General features: G+C 36.5%; 1 protein-coding gene across 4 annotated transcripts in view; it reads left to right on the top strand.

Moving 5' to 3' along the window:
- The window catches only part of phactr2 (phosphatase and actin regulator 2), a 66,969-nt gene extending 54,867 nt beyond the window's left edge, over window positions 1–12,102 (top strand). For all 4 annotated transcript variants that reach the window (XM_015385798.1, XM_015385797.1, XM_015385800.1 and 1 more), the window contains 8 exons: window positions 210–744; window positions 2,089–2,267; window positions 2,898–3,054; window positions 3,393–3,448; window positions 4,154–4,215; window positions 4,343–4,480; window positions 8,873–8,949; window positions 10,011–12,102. In XM_015385798.1, coding sequence (XP_015241284.1) covers window positions 210–744; window positions 2,089–2,267; window positions 2,898–3,054; window positions 3,393–3,448; window positions 4,154–4,215; window positions 4,343–4,480; window positions 8,873–8,949; window positions 10,011–10,026 — 1,220 coding nt within the window. In that variant the 3' untranslated portion in view covers window positions 10,027–12,102. The remainder of the gene's footprint in view (window positions 1–209; window positions 745–2,088; window positions 2,268–2,897; window positions 3,055–3,392; window positions 3,449–4,153; window positions 4,216–4,342; window positions 4,481–8,872; window positions 8,950–10,010) is intronic.
- Window positions 12,103–14,189: the final 2,087 nt, after the last annotated feature.

The raw sequence follows: 14,189 nt of genomic DNA, 5'->3' as shown, positions 1-14,189 counted from the left end.
ATCCTTTTACATTATTGCCATCTTTCATTGTCAACTTTTTTTGTGTGTGTGATTTTCATTCAACCAAAGCAGGACATGTAACCTGTTTAGGCTGGAACCTAACTTCTATACCAATTAACACTGGTATTCAGAACCAGCCTTTCTCCAGGAGCAAATCCTGGTGGTTCATTTTAGCATTTCTTTACTTACTTTCTTTACTTTCTCCTCAGCTAAATCATCCGCTCCAAAGAAGACAGGAGCTGCAAGTAAAACCACCTCCACTACCACCTCAACTCCTCGTTCTCGGGCATCCAAGGATGCAGCGGCCCGTTCTGAAGGGACGGCTCCAAAGACCAACAGGAAATCAGACACTCCAGCTTCTTCATCTGAACCTCAGAAAACCTCCACAGAGACTCCTAGTCAGCCTGAGGAGTTAAAATCATCTCCAGCCTCCTCAGACAAAAAGCATCCTTCATCCAAAACCTCTGGAAGCAAGGCAGAGGGAAATCAGAATGCTTCTAAACCTGATGGAGAGCCTAAATTGGCTCCAGATGACATTGCTTCAAAAGAAGAGACTAACAAGGTTGAAGCTGCTGAGAACACAGAGGAGTCTTCTCATATCAACCAGTCTACGGAGGACACGTCGTTCACAGGAGAGAAAGACAACAGTTCACAGAGGGAGACACCTGAAGGGACAGAAAGGGGGGAAGGGGAGGACGTGAAAAAGCCAAGAGAAGCAGATTGTGGTAAAGAGAACGGCTCAAGGTAAAACCATGTATAGAATTATTTATAACCCTTTCTTAGTGCCTGATCTTGTTTGTGTGACTTTTCACTGCTATAGTTTGCATGAATATATTTCCCAGCATATTATCACCACCGTTTCTGATGCTGTTATAGTAAGATTTCAGTCCTGTTGTCACCCATAGCTGTTTGTATGTTTAGAAAAACAAAAATGAGCCTAACGCTCAAAGAGATCCCTCAGCTTGATAGAAACCTTTACTCCTATTTTAATCAAAACTGTAGTGCAGAAATCTAAATGTATGCATTTTCATTAACTGTATTGTGGTTCCTCCAAATGAAATCCAAAAGCCTTAAAAACTAACATAATGAGTAAAGGCTACCTCTGTGAAACTTGACTTCAACTGGTCTGTGCAGACCTCCAGGGTTTATTTTAAAACATTAGAGAACAAACGGCATCGAGAAGACTAAAGAAAACAGCAGACAAGTCAGGAACGTTGTGCAGATGCCTAAAGCAGTGTTATGTTATAAGACATAGCTTAAATGTTGAGCATCTCCTGGTGCTGTGACCTTTTATCATGTGAAAACAGTGAAGGGCTTTGAAAATAACAAAACATGCTTTTTCAGTCAACTGAACTTTAGCTCAGGCAATAAGATCATGAATTAAAGGAGCAACCAGGAGGATTTGTCAAAACTACTGTTAAATTAAAGCCTATTTTGATATCCAATTTATAGTTTCCTCCAGCCATACAGACGACATGTCTAATGTTAGAGGTGCTCTGGTGAGGGAAAACTTCTTGGCCTACAGGCAGAATGCTGCGTGTGGAAAAAGTAACACTGCATATGAATCGTGGTGCTGAGAGGATTGGGCTGTGAGGATGCTTTTGTTTGTTTTTTTTCTTTTTAGCAGGAAGAGTGTTAATCAGTCAGAGTGGAAATATTAGAGCTAAATACAGAATATTCCTGGAAGAAATATCTGCATTTAAGATAAAATATCAATATTTAAGACCAAAGCAGAAGTTTATCATGTACTAGACAAACAGCCCTGAACAGGGTTACATTTTTTTTGCTTGGATGGCCTAGTTAAAATCCTAAATTCAATTGAGAGTCTTCTACTATGGCTGATAGGTTGTACTTACAACAGTCTTTATTCACTCTGAATTGAAAACTAATGTGAACATTTCACTCTGTAGATTTCTGTAGTTGTTGCAGAGATAAGTCGATTAACTTGCAGTTTTATGTGCAGCTACAGATAGTTCTGGAAGGTATTGATACAGCAGAGATGAACCTATGATTATGTCTGTGCATAAGCTAAGAATATAGGAGGTGTCAAAATATCTGCTCACTCTCTCCCGTTTATGGGCTGTCCAGGTCAACGGAGGACGAATCGGAAAAGCAGCCGGGCCCGAGTGTGAAGATGGATCAGGTCCAGGTCACGGTTATCCCCGATAGGCCAAGAGACAGCCAGACTAGTGATTCTGATTCAGATGGACCAATCCTGTACAGGGGTGACGATGACGATGAAGACGACGAAGATGAATACACAAACAGTATGACGTCAATTTAATGATATGTATTTGAAAATGCCTGAAAAATTCACCAAGTTGGTGGCATAAAAATCAGAAAGGGTTAAAAAATGTGATGTCAAAGTTGTGCTAGACATTATGAATCACTTGCAACCCCAACTTGGATTAAGGGGGATAGATGGATGGATGGATGGATGGATGGATGGATGGATGGATGGAACCTACCTACCTACCTACCTACCTACCTACCTACCTACCTACCTACCTAGGATGGATGGATGGATGGATGGATGGATGGATTGATGGATTCTGTTGGGAACGCATGATTATTATTTACATTTGTTCAGTTACTTATGATCTGATTAACCAGTAATTTAGCTTGTTTTTATATAGTTATGTTCTACCAAAACTGACAACTTCAGATATTTTGATTTAAGTTTTTCTCAGTTGCCATGATATTATGGGTATTTTTAACATTATCAAGTAATATAACTATAAATGCATGAGTATTAAACTCCTCGAAGACACTGTTGTTGTTTTTTTCTCTTTCTAACATTTAGCTATTTTTTTCTATCTAAATTCTTAATATTAAGTTTTATTTCAGTTTCTTGAGGCCTTAAGAATTCATTTAGTCTACCTCCATCCCTCTGTCAGACTCTTTGGCCAGCAAGATCCGCCGCCGAGACACCCTGAACATTAAGCTGGGCAATCGACCCAGTAAAGAGGAGTTGGAGGAGAAAAACATTCTGCCAAGGAGCTCGGAGACAGAGAGACACGAGCTCCGTCAGCAGATAGGCTCCAAATTAGTCAGGTACGGACACTGACACAAAAAAAGGATGCTGTGAAAATGTGGGTAGGTGCTACCTGTCATAGATTTGGCTCAGCTGTGGGACAATAACAGATTGGTAATTATTTAATGGTGCAGCCGTGGGTGGTGTAATAGTACAAATGATCCACAGCAGAGTTCTGAAGAGGATTAAAAACTGCAGTGGAATTCTTTTAATTAATAACAAATGGGGTTAAATACATATTAAATGTGTTAGAAATATATTTGATTTTCTTCTTCTTTCTGCGGTCAAAGAAATGTTTCAGTTATATTTCTATTAGCCCGTTGTAAAATGGTACATTGGCATAATCTTCTTGTTTTAGACGCCTGAGCCAAAGACCTACCACAGAGGAGCTGGAGCAGAGAAACATCCTCAAACGTATGTTTATAAAACGCTTTCCTAATCTTCATCATGTTAAGGATAGAGTTTATGGTTATTGGTGATAGACTTGGGCTTATAAATCAAAGCATTTCAGGCTAGAGATCAACAGACAAGTCATCTTTATTGAAAGGATTTTGGTCCATTTCTTGTTTTTTCCCTCCGAGTTTCAGCTCAACATATAAATATGAACACATAAGAATTTTCAGGCCTACTTTAACCTGTTTACCTACTGCAGAGCAAATAAATTCATCCTAAGCACAAATAATGAGCTGAAAATGGGATTTGACCGATGCATCAAGTCTTGTAATTTCATTATGTAATCTTGTTGTGTTATAAACAAATTGAATCTTTTCGGGGGGAGGGGGTGGGATGCATCTTGAAAATGCTAATGCATTTCCTCTGCTTGCTTTGCCAAAGCAAAGCATGGTTGGTGATCATTCTCTGGTAGTGATGGATGGTTGGATTTGTGGGCAGACGGAGCAAAGGTGTTAACTTAGGTCCTCACATATAACCTAGAGTGACTCCTTAATCGGAATAAAACCAAATTTAAGTTTTAATTTCTTCAGAAGTTTATCAAGGTGAGGCTTTAAGTACTTAATCAATATGTGTATTTGGAGATAGGAAATCCCATGTTGAATAAAAGAAGCAGCTTTCTGCAAACATGATGGCAGTGAAATTAGTCTGTTTACTCTCTGCATGCAGAAAAAAATGAAGATGAGGAGAAAGAGGCCAAGCAAGAGATTAAAAGGAGACTCACCAGAAAGGTACTGTAAACACTGAGTGCACACACAGCAGTCTGTGTAGAACTGGGACATTCAGTGTTTCAGTTTTATTCCCCCTTCATTAAAAGTGCTTCTACTAAACTGTATTTTGTTCTGTTTCCGTGTGTAGCTGAGTGTGAGGCCTACAGTGGCAGAGCTGATTGCTCGCAGGATTCTGCGGTTTAACGAGTATGTGGAGGTGACGGACGCTAAGGATTACGATCGTAAGGCAGACAAACCATGGACACGTCTCACTCCTGCTGACAAGGTGCTGATGATCTTTTTTTTGTTTGCCTTTATTGACACTTCGGTTTACTTCATATTAAAAGATATTTTATTATACAAGAGGGTCCCTTTTATTGATTAAGAGGATAAGATTTTAGGTTTATGTAGATTAGTGAGATTAGAGGACCAGTAAATGTTGGCTTTGTGACAAACCTACACGACCTGTAGTTTTTCTCTTGAACCGAGAATAGCATGAAATTATTTATCCATAAGTTTTCTTTGTTTATTCGGCTTAAATGCTTTGTCCAAACTAGACCACTCTTGCAGCATGATGTGTTTGTTGGATGTTTTAATCACAGTTCTGTTTTTGTGCCAATTCTGCCCTCCACTGCTGATGTTAGGAACTGCACACAAGATGCAAAGTTAGAACTGGGTCACATCGAACACTAATCACAGCGTGCACCTGATTATAAGAGATTAGAATCAAATGCAGAAGCAATTCCAGGATTGAAAAATGTCAAATGGGTTGTTGTGTCAGGTTCTGGTGCAGCCCCTGTGGTCCTAATCCCATCGGACCAATCTGTTTGGAGAATCAAAGCCTGGTAGATTCTATTTGTGTTTCACATTAAACCTTATGATAAAGAGAAAACGCTTTGCTGCGCTTTTACTGTATGGCAGTTTGTTTTTTCCTTAGCATAGGTACATAGGCAGTCACTACAAGGAGCTGACAGGCTGCTTATAGTCATAGTAAAAGGTATGTAGAAGTATTTTAGGAAAAAATAACTTTGTTTTTAGAGATTTTTTTGACCAAGAAAGGGAAAGTGTAAGAAAGTACTCCACGTTTTTTTTTTTAAACTTCTGAGGGCATTTTTTTCCTATTTAAGCTAGGTTTTTTTCTAGAGAAATTCAGGAGACCACCTCTGAAACAAATTCAGAAAACACTGGACGCTTGTCTGATTTTCTGTGATGGAGAATAAGCCTTCTTCCTTTTAATGAAGCAAAAGCAATAGTAATAGCCCAGGCTTTAATGATAGCAATAATCTTATCTTTAAAACATCAAAAATACAAATAGTTGACTTAGAAATACCTTTGATATGGCAGATCTGTGAAAAAACATCAGAGATACAACCCCCACATGGATAAAAAATGGACATTCCCAGAAGCTGTGGCAGGGTTGGGGTGACATGTTACACAGGTTGGATAATTTTGCTTAGTGTAATGCAAGAAAATTCACATCTTAAATTAACTAAGGCAATGTCTAAAACATGGGGATGAATCATGGACTGGTTTTGAAGATTTTGACCACACCTCCTCTGTGAGGGGAGTTTGCAGGTCCTCCTCCCAGACTGACTTGGTTTTATCAAGGGATGGCAGGAAACCGGATTAAAAAAAGTGGTTTTAAGTACTTTCTCACTTTGTTGGAGGGTCTTATATGATGCTAAGGTGCCACTAATGAATAGACTATCATGTCTGAATGGCTTCATCAACCTTAGAGGGTTGAAACAAATGATTGTGTGTTAGTTGGAGGAGGGATTTGGTTTCTAAATGTTGAACTAAATGTTTTCTAATCTGATGGCTAATTCGGAGCGAGTTCTTAACCACAGGATTATTATACTTGACAGCTATGCCTTTAAGGGAGCCGCAGGATCGGGAAGCCTGGTCCACCTCTTAACCTGTGCATTAAAACAATGGATGTTTTAGTTTGGGGATCAACTAAAAAAAAAAAAAAAAAAAAAAAAAAAAAAAACAGAAATATGGCTGTTCAGATCTCTGAAGTAAACATGGAGTGCTGTTGTTTTATTATGTTTGCCATGCCTGGAAGAAAGATAGGAAGGGATGACAATTTCACAAAATCCAACTTTAAAAAGTTATAGGGAAATCAGACATTATACGTTTATTTTTATTATTATTATTATTATTATTATTATTATTATTATTATTATTATTATGTGTCACAATGACGTCTAAATAATTCAGTGAATTACTTTCTAATTTAATATGAATGTTGTTTTGGTTAGGATCTTAGGCTAACTGATTGATGTCAAATAGGACAATTTTGATCAAGTTGAGTTTATATCCAGAAAGTCATCCAAAGCTTTGAAATGGAAGAAATAGCCGTGATATGGAATTAGTTGGGTCAGCTATATAAAGAAGCAGGTCATCGGCACCATGAGGTGTTGTTTTTTTATTGGGCAAGAACTTTATTCACCTTGACCCCATGTTTAAAGGATATTTGTTGAGATTTGAGTAGAAGCCATTCTGCTTAATTGATCATTTTTCTAACTGTGTTTTGCAGAAGTTAAATCAGCATCCGCTCTTTGAGTGGATAAATCAGAAAGACGGGTTGTACATTTGTTTTGCCCATATCTGTTCTTGAATGAAAGCTTTCAGAGATCCCCATAATGTGGCTTTATTGGAGTTACTGCTTTTAAGTATAATTTTGTTTTAGGCTTTATCAGCTGACTTTTGTAAGCTTTTATTTTTGAGAAGCTTTTGAGCAAAATAATGAGGAGTAGGGCAGTGATTGACAGTAATGTACTCGGGTTCTCACTGCATTCATTTATGTTTTATTCTAGATTAAATAAAAAATCAAGCTGTTCCTCAGGAAAATATATTATTGTAATGAAATTTGCAGGTACCAGATAACTTTGATTAGATGTTCCCTGTTTGTGTCTTATCTGATCACTTTAACCATCAAATATTTTAAATAAAGATCTGATAAGGACCAATAAAGAAGAGTTATAGGAATTATAGGAATGAGATAAAAGGTTTCACAAAAATTCTTACCTGGGATCTTCGGTCATTAAGCTGTCCTGTCATGTTTCTGTTTTACGTAACTGTGTTGCATAAGTTAAGACTCCTTGTACAAATATGTAAAGAGCCATGAAATAAATGTACGTCCTTATAGTGCTATAATCTAACTATAACTGAGCTTTAAATATCATTTTAAATAGCATTTATTTTGTAATTTCTGCAAGAAAAAGAAATCCACCTCCAGAAATGTAAAGGTGACATACAGTAAAAACCTTTTTTAATAATAGTTGTTTGTCAATACTTGCTAAAACCTCTTTTTGCCAGTAGAACAGCACTCTTGCAGCATACAGAGGGATGCTATCCTGAACCACCAGATCTGCGATACTTTCAAATTGTTACTTCTTTCCAGGTTATCCACAAGTTTTTTCATACTATTAATGTCTCTGGACTGAGATATAAATGGATGTTTTTATTTTGAAATTGCTATATTTTGGGGGGTTTTAGCAAACTGAATCACCCAAACGATGCACAACTTTTCATTTTACTATATAGACTGTGGGTTTTTTTTTTTTATCTGTAATTGTTTTTAATTCAATTTAATTCAGTTTATTTATTTTACTACCACGAAGTATTAGGGCCAGGCTAGAGATTTAATTTTTTAATCTGAGAATTGAGTCATAAAATTATGAGAATAAAGTCGTAATATTAACAAGAATAAAGTTGTATTTTATGACAACTCTCACAAGAAGCAATTTCTTCCCTAAAATGACGAATGTCAAGAATAATGTGAAGTTATACTTTGGCAAATAAGGAAATCTTTTAGCACACCAGCATCAAATTGGGCAGTACTGTATGTCAAAGTGGACTCAGGTTGCTGTTTGGTGGTGCTGGTCGGCCGCCATATGCTGGTCAAAGCTCGAAGCTTTCCCTCTGAAATGGATTGTGGTATGATAACTTCCTTCTTTTTAGTTTTCAACGTTATTCTCGTAATATTACAACTTTATTCTCGAAATTAAAATAAATATTCCTATAACCTGGCCCTAATACTCCATCTTATATTAAGCCAATTCACTAATTTATCAATTTAAAGTAGTAGATCATGCCATGCACTCTAGTATGGATTCCATGGCCCACAGAATCACAGGTCCTCCTCCCTACTTGATAATATACCTGATGTCTCAGTTCAGACAAGTACACTGTTCCTATCAAAGTGCTTGTAGTTATTAACAAACCATATAATGCTTTTGTTGAAGGAGGACATAAGAGGGTTTCTAATGGAATAGCTTGTAAACAATCTGCTGACATGTAGATAGATGGTGTGTAATGGTTTTTATTTGGTGAGGTTCGCTAAGAAGCAGCTTATGGGATTTTTGGCACTTTTCCTTACAATGCTGCTTACAGCGCATGGTTGTCAACACGCATCTGATTTAGGGCTGTTTTTCTGCATGCCTGTCTTTAGAAATGCATAGTAAATGTGTGGATTCATGGTGTTCTAAAAAGGTTTAGAAATAATACATGGAAAAGTGATTCAATAAGATGTCAAAGCAACTGGTTGTCAGTCCAAAGGAAAAACCTGTGGAACCTGCTGTGGTCGGTTAGCTCTGTAATCCAGGTATCTCTTCCAAATTGAAAGACTTTCTCATCAGGGCCTGTTTGTGTCTGTGTGTGCTCTGTCCCCCAGGCTGCTATACGTAAGGAGTTGAATGAGTTTAAGAGCCGGGAGATGGAGGTTCATGAAGACAGCAAACAGTTTACAAGGTACCCCCTGCAGTCAATTGGCTCCAAAGCATAACCTGACTCTGAAGCTTCATCGGTTGTTAAGCTCAGGAAATCTTCAAGTCCAGCTGTTTATTAGCTCTCGCTGATCAATACATGTTATTGTGTTCCCCTAAAGCGTCTCCAGCTATCCTTATTAAAGTCATGGTGGGTCAGCTTCAGTTCATTACCCACCAGCACTGATTGTGTCTGGAGTTCAGCTTTTTTTCTTAAATGTTTAGACCTGTGCAGTATTGGCTTTTCGTTTAGATCTAAACCTCGACTACATCGCCCATAATAGAGCTCTAATTTAATTTAGAAATTCAATTTCTACAAAAAGTAGCAAAAATAACCTACAGCATCAAACAAACAGTGGACTTTAACCTTTATTCAGTGATTTACTTTCTGTCAGATTATCAGAGTACGGTAATAAAAGTCTTGCAAAGTCAAAGTTTAATAATAACTAGTAATTACCGGTATAAGGTTTTCATACCTTTTTTTTATTTTAAACAAAAACTCCACCTGATACATAAAATATATCAATGGAACAAACCTCCAAATATGACTCTTGTTCTATATTACATCTTTAATTTAATACATTTATGTTTAACTGGAGTATGACCTACAGTAAATAGATTTTGTTCCTGTGAAACTAATTGAAAATCTGTTAAAGTTAGCAGAAATATACACTGTAGGCTGTTTGTTAATGAGATGACTAGTAAAATGCTGGAGAGAGTCTACCATCTGTAATGCTTAAGGGAAAATTTAAAAAGATATATTCACGAAATTAAGACAATGAAAAGCAACTAAAAAATGTAGAATAATCAGTCCAGAATTTTTTAATTAGTCTTAGTTGTCCAAATGCCAATAAACACTGCTAAATCTAAACCCATGTTTAGGAATCTGACAAACATATCAAATAATTCATATTTGGACAAGTATGACATTGGACTATTAGCAGGAACACTATGTTTATTCATCAAGAAAGAATCTGAATTGTTTCAGGTAGCATTTGTCTGTCTGCTTGTTTTTAGCTGTGATAAATGTCTGCTTTGTGTTTTCAGGTTCCATCGACCCTAGGTGCTCCTACGGCTCTCGCACTTCTCCTTTGTCTACATCTTCACCTTATTTCTCTTCAAACCTGTTAACCTCTTTGAACCGGACACCTTGGCCTGTCCTCGCAGGGAGGGCCCAGTTTTCATTTACAGAATAGACCGAGATGGATGAGTCAGGGTGATCTCTGTCAAAGGATAGTGGGATGTTTATAAAAACAGTGCCACAATCGCTCAACTTGACTTCTCCTGAATACAAAAAAATCCAAGATGTCATCTATGAAGAGGATCTGTTGCTCATGTCGATACATATTTATGTCTTTAATGACAGCTGAAGAAGTGTCTTAAGGCCAAGGCCATGTTAAGGCACTTAGGAAATATTTGCACATATCTATGATGAGAACAGTGCTGTGTATAGCTCACTCAGTAGGACCTCTTATTTATTGTAGATTATAAAACCTTTGGTATTTTTATTGTTTTTGTTTTATCTTTTTTCTCTTGTTCATTTCAGGCCTTGTAATGAGAGGTCAGAGTTTGGAAAGATGAGCAACGTTGCCTTTGTCACTGTGGCTCAGATACAGAATGGTGTGCTTGTAAATGCCCATATATGGGCGTCCTCCTGGAAAAGGAAATGGGGATGGTTGGGGGTTTCAGGATGATGTCAGTGCCTGTGGAACAGATTGCTCAGAAGGGTGTGCAGTTTGTTCTGCTGTGATGTGCCTCACAGTGAAATTCCTTTTTTTTTTTTTTTTTTACATGCTCCAAACTTTGCCACTAGGGGGCATAATATCACAGTGGTTTTAGATGGGGATCTAAAGAGTGTGAGGAAGACAGGGATTGTTCAGTTGCTGCATATAAAACTGCTGAAGCTTTTGAAGAAGTGAAAACCAGAAGCTTGAATAGTAAAGTGTAAATTATATTAGCCTTCTCGAAACCTGCCTCCTCAGCACGTCGTCAGTGTTCATTTTACATGATGTGTCTTATGCCGAGCTGCTGGGTGCAAACTAATGATCACAACACGAGTGGCTTGCTGTTTGGAGGAGCTACAGCTTCTTTCAATTGCAGTTTTACATTTAAATCCTCTCGCTGGGGCGTCTCATTTAGAGGAATCTTTGCCAAATAAGAAGTAGGAGTTTAAATCTAAGTTGTCTTTCAATTGAAAAATGTAAGATTTTTTTCTATAAAGTAGGTTTTGAATCTGGCCAATAATGGAGCCACTAAAAGCTATGTTTACCAGAGTTTCTAGTCTTTCAAGTCAGGGCAAAATGTTTTATTTTACCATCTTTCAGGTTTGGCTGATTACATTTTTCATTAATATCAACAGTGAAACATTAAGCATTGTTTATTTGTTTTCTTATTTTACATGTTCCTTCGTTTTTGATTTGCCTACAGCATCTTGTTTTCAGCATTATAGTCATGAATGTTTTGGCTCTAGTGTTTCAGGATTAGAACCCATGCATAAATTCACTCTATTCTGGGGGGAAAAATGACCATTTCACAGCTTTTTGACATTTGGAATACTTGAAAACAAGGTTTTAAACTGGATCTGGGGCGCTTCAACTCTGCACGATTCAGGTGGGTTTAGATGCCAGACAAAGCTGTGATAAATAGCTATTATTATTATTATTATTATATATTTGTTGTTAAAGTTCATAATATGGGCTTTAAAGAATCCAACCTAAAATTTAAGAAAGAAATCAGAGATTTTAAAAGAAAATAACCAATTTGTTAAAAAATCCTCGCCATGTCGCAGAATCGGAATCCGTAATGCCTAAGTGGTTTTTACGTGGTATCCAAAATGTTATAAAAACGGCTCAACATGGAAGGTCATCAAACACACAAAAAATCTGTTTACCAAAGCTCCTTTCTTTCTTTACCAATCAGGGAGCTATTTGTGCAATTTGTTGGGAATGGTTGGTTAATTTGATCAAAAATGTACTCCTTTGTGGAAAAAATTAGCAGTGAAATTAGTCTAATTGATAATCATTTATTTGCTATTAAATGGCTTGAATGCTTTTCTATTTTTGATAGGCATGTGTTTGTAACCACAGCCTTTAAAAGAGTCAAATGTGGAGATTTTTTTTTTTTCCGTCATTGTTTTTGTTTTTATTGAAGCTTGGGGCTCCACAACAACCATCCTGATTTTAAAATGAAATGAAGTAAAAACGGACATTGTGCCTCAGTTTGCAGACGCTGTAAAACAAAACCGTGTACAGAAATGGAGCAGTGTTCATTCATGTCTGTGTTGTTATTTGTTTTGCACTGAGGGTGTATCAAGCATGTGCTTACAATGAAATCCATTTTATTGCCAATATTACACATTACTGTAAATATTTTCTTGTCTCATTTCATCCTCGTTGTATTGACATATAAAACAATAACTGCATATATTATATGCGCGAAAAACCCACAGATCTAATCATTTTCCTCAAATGTTGGACAGATAATATATCCTCCAGAAAACATTTTTTTTTAATAAAGCCAAAATGATTTTAAGCTTTAAATAATCTAAGAACATTTAAGTATCACTGAGCTTTTTTTTTGTTGTTGTTAACCATTATACAAACACTGAAATAGGATCATTCTTAGTGAGAAATATTTATGAAGATCTAGAGCTAGAGGATACATTTAAAAAAAAAAGAAAAAATATCTGAATGAGTTATTTAAATTTCTTCAGTTTCCAAAGATTATGTATTTTAGTGTTTGGAAATAGATTGTCTTAATGGACGATGTTGGAATAAAAAATAAAAAAAAATTGCAAAACTTAAATGATTTTTGCCTAATCATGTAGTTGAACACAATATTAGAGGCTTTCAAAAACTTAAAGCTCATCCTACCTACAAACAAATATAAACAGAGTAAATCTGGAGTTGTACATGCAAAAAATGAAAAAAGTCTTAGATATTTTCATAGACTTAAACAGGTGAAAGCAGCAGTTTGTAATAAATGAGAACATCTGCCAACCTTCATAGGTTTATAAAAATGTTTACAATGTAAAAAATAAATCTTGTTATTTTGCTTGTTGCCTCTTTTATCACTTTTTAGAAGAACATTCCAGAATGCTCTTATGATCAGACAGAAACCTTTTTGATTTGATGTTCATTCAAACCATCAACTTGCATATTACTGTAATAGTCCATATAGTTTAACCCTCTCCAGCTTTGAAACCAATCAAACTGAGTTATTCTTCTAAAAAAGCAGGTTGACATTTCAGATAATTTGACATAGTTTGTTAGTAAATATTGGCTGTAATAATCTCATCATATATCCAGATACAGCTACTGTTACATCCTTATTGTGTATAGTGTTTTGTATATAAAGAGTTATGAAAACATACTGGGGTTTCCATGTCTACTTATTTTGCCTTTTCCTGCCTTCTTTTAAATGAAAACATTCTGGAACAAAACTATATAGCATATGGGTTTAAACAAAGTCTTACTGTGATTTAAGCCTATGTGAAACACATAACCTCTTCTGTGACAGCACCATCATCTTTATCCCCTTTATGGGTCTGAGTAGCAGTAGGAGGAAGATGTGAGTGCTGTGATTCCCATCTTAATGGAAGAGCATATTTTCTGCTGCTGGGGGCCCTCCCACACACTTCCGATCCAACCGATTGAACATCCTTTTGAAGGAATATTGTATGAAACGGAATTTCAAATACATTGAAAATGAAATAAAATCAAAGCCTTATCTTTGGAAATGATTGACACAGTTTAGAAACTGTACTTGGTCATGGCTCAGTCTGAATGAATTGCTGCATCAATGTGATGCGGTACGATGAAGGTAATCTAGCATCTGCTGAGATGTTAACCCTGTAATGCCAAATGTATCATATTTGATACATACGGTTTCTGAAATGTTTTGCGTCTGACACCTTTTGCATAATTTAATGGTAAAAACTTTGCTCAAAACCCTATTGTACACAATCAGATATACCTGATAACAGCCAGTAGAAGACTACACATTTCCATCTTGACTTATCGCATAATAATAAATTATTAAAATCAAAAATGTATTTCTTTTTTTTCTTTTTACAAATTTTGTTAAAAGGCCAAATAAGGACTTCAAACCAAAAAAAAAATAATTTTCTGTTTTGTTTTATTCTCGGCCCTTCCCAGTCAAACACCAGCCGAATGGCAGCCTATTCCCCTGCGAATCCCAGCTAAATCCCCTCCCAACTTCCAGCCA

This window comes from Cyprinodon variegatus, unplaced genomic scaffold (assembly GCF_000732505.1).
Source record: "Cyprinodon variegatus isolate N-32 unplaced genomic scaffold, C_variegatus-1.0 Scaffold348, whole genome shotgun sequence".
NCBI lineage: Eukaryota > Metazoa > Chordata > Actinopteri > Cyprinodontiformes > Cyprinodontidae > Cyprinodon > Cyprinodon variegatus.
Note: the sequence above shows the minus strand (reverse complement) of the source record. Positions and strands in the feature narration are given on the sequence as shown.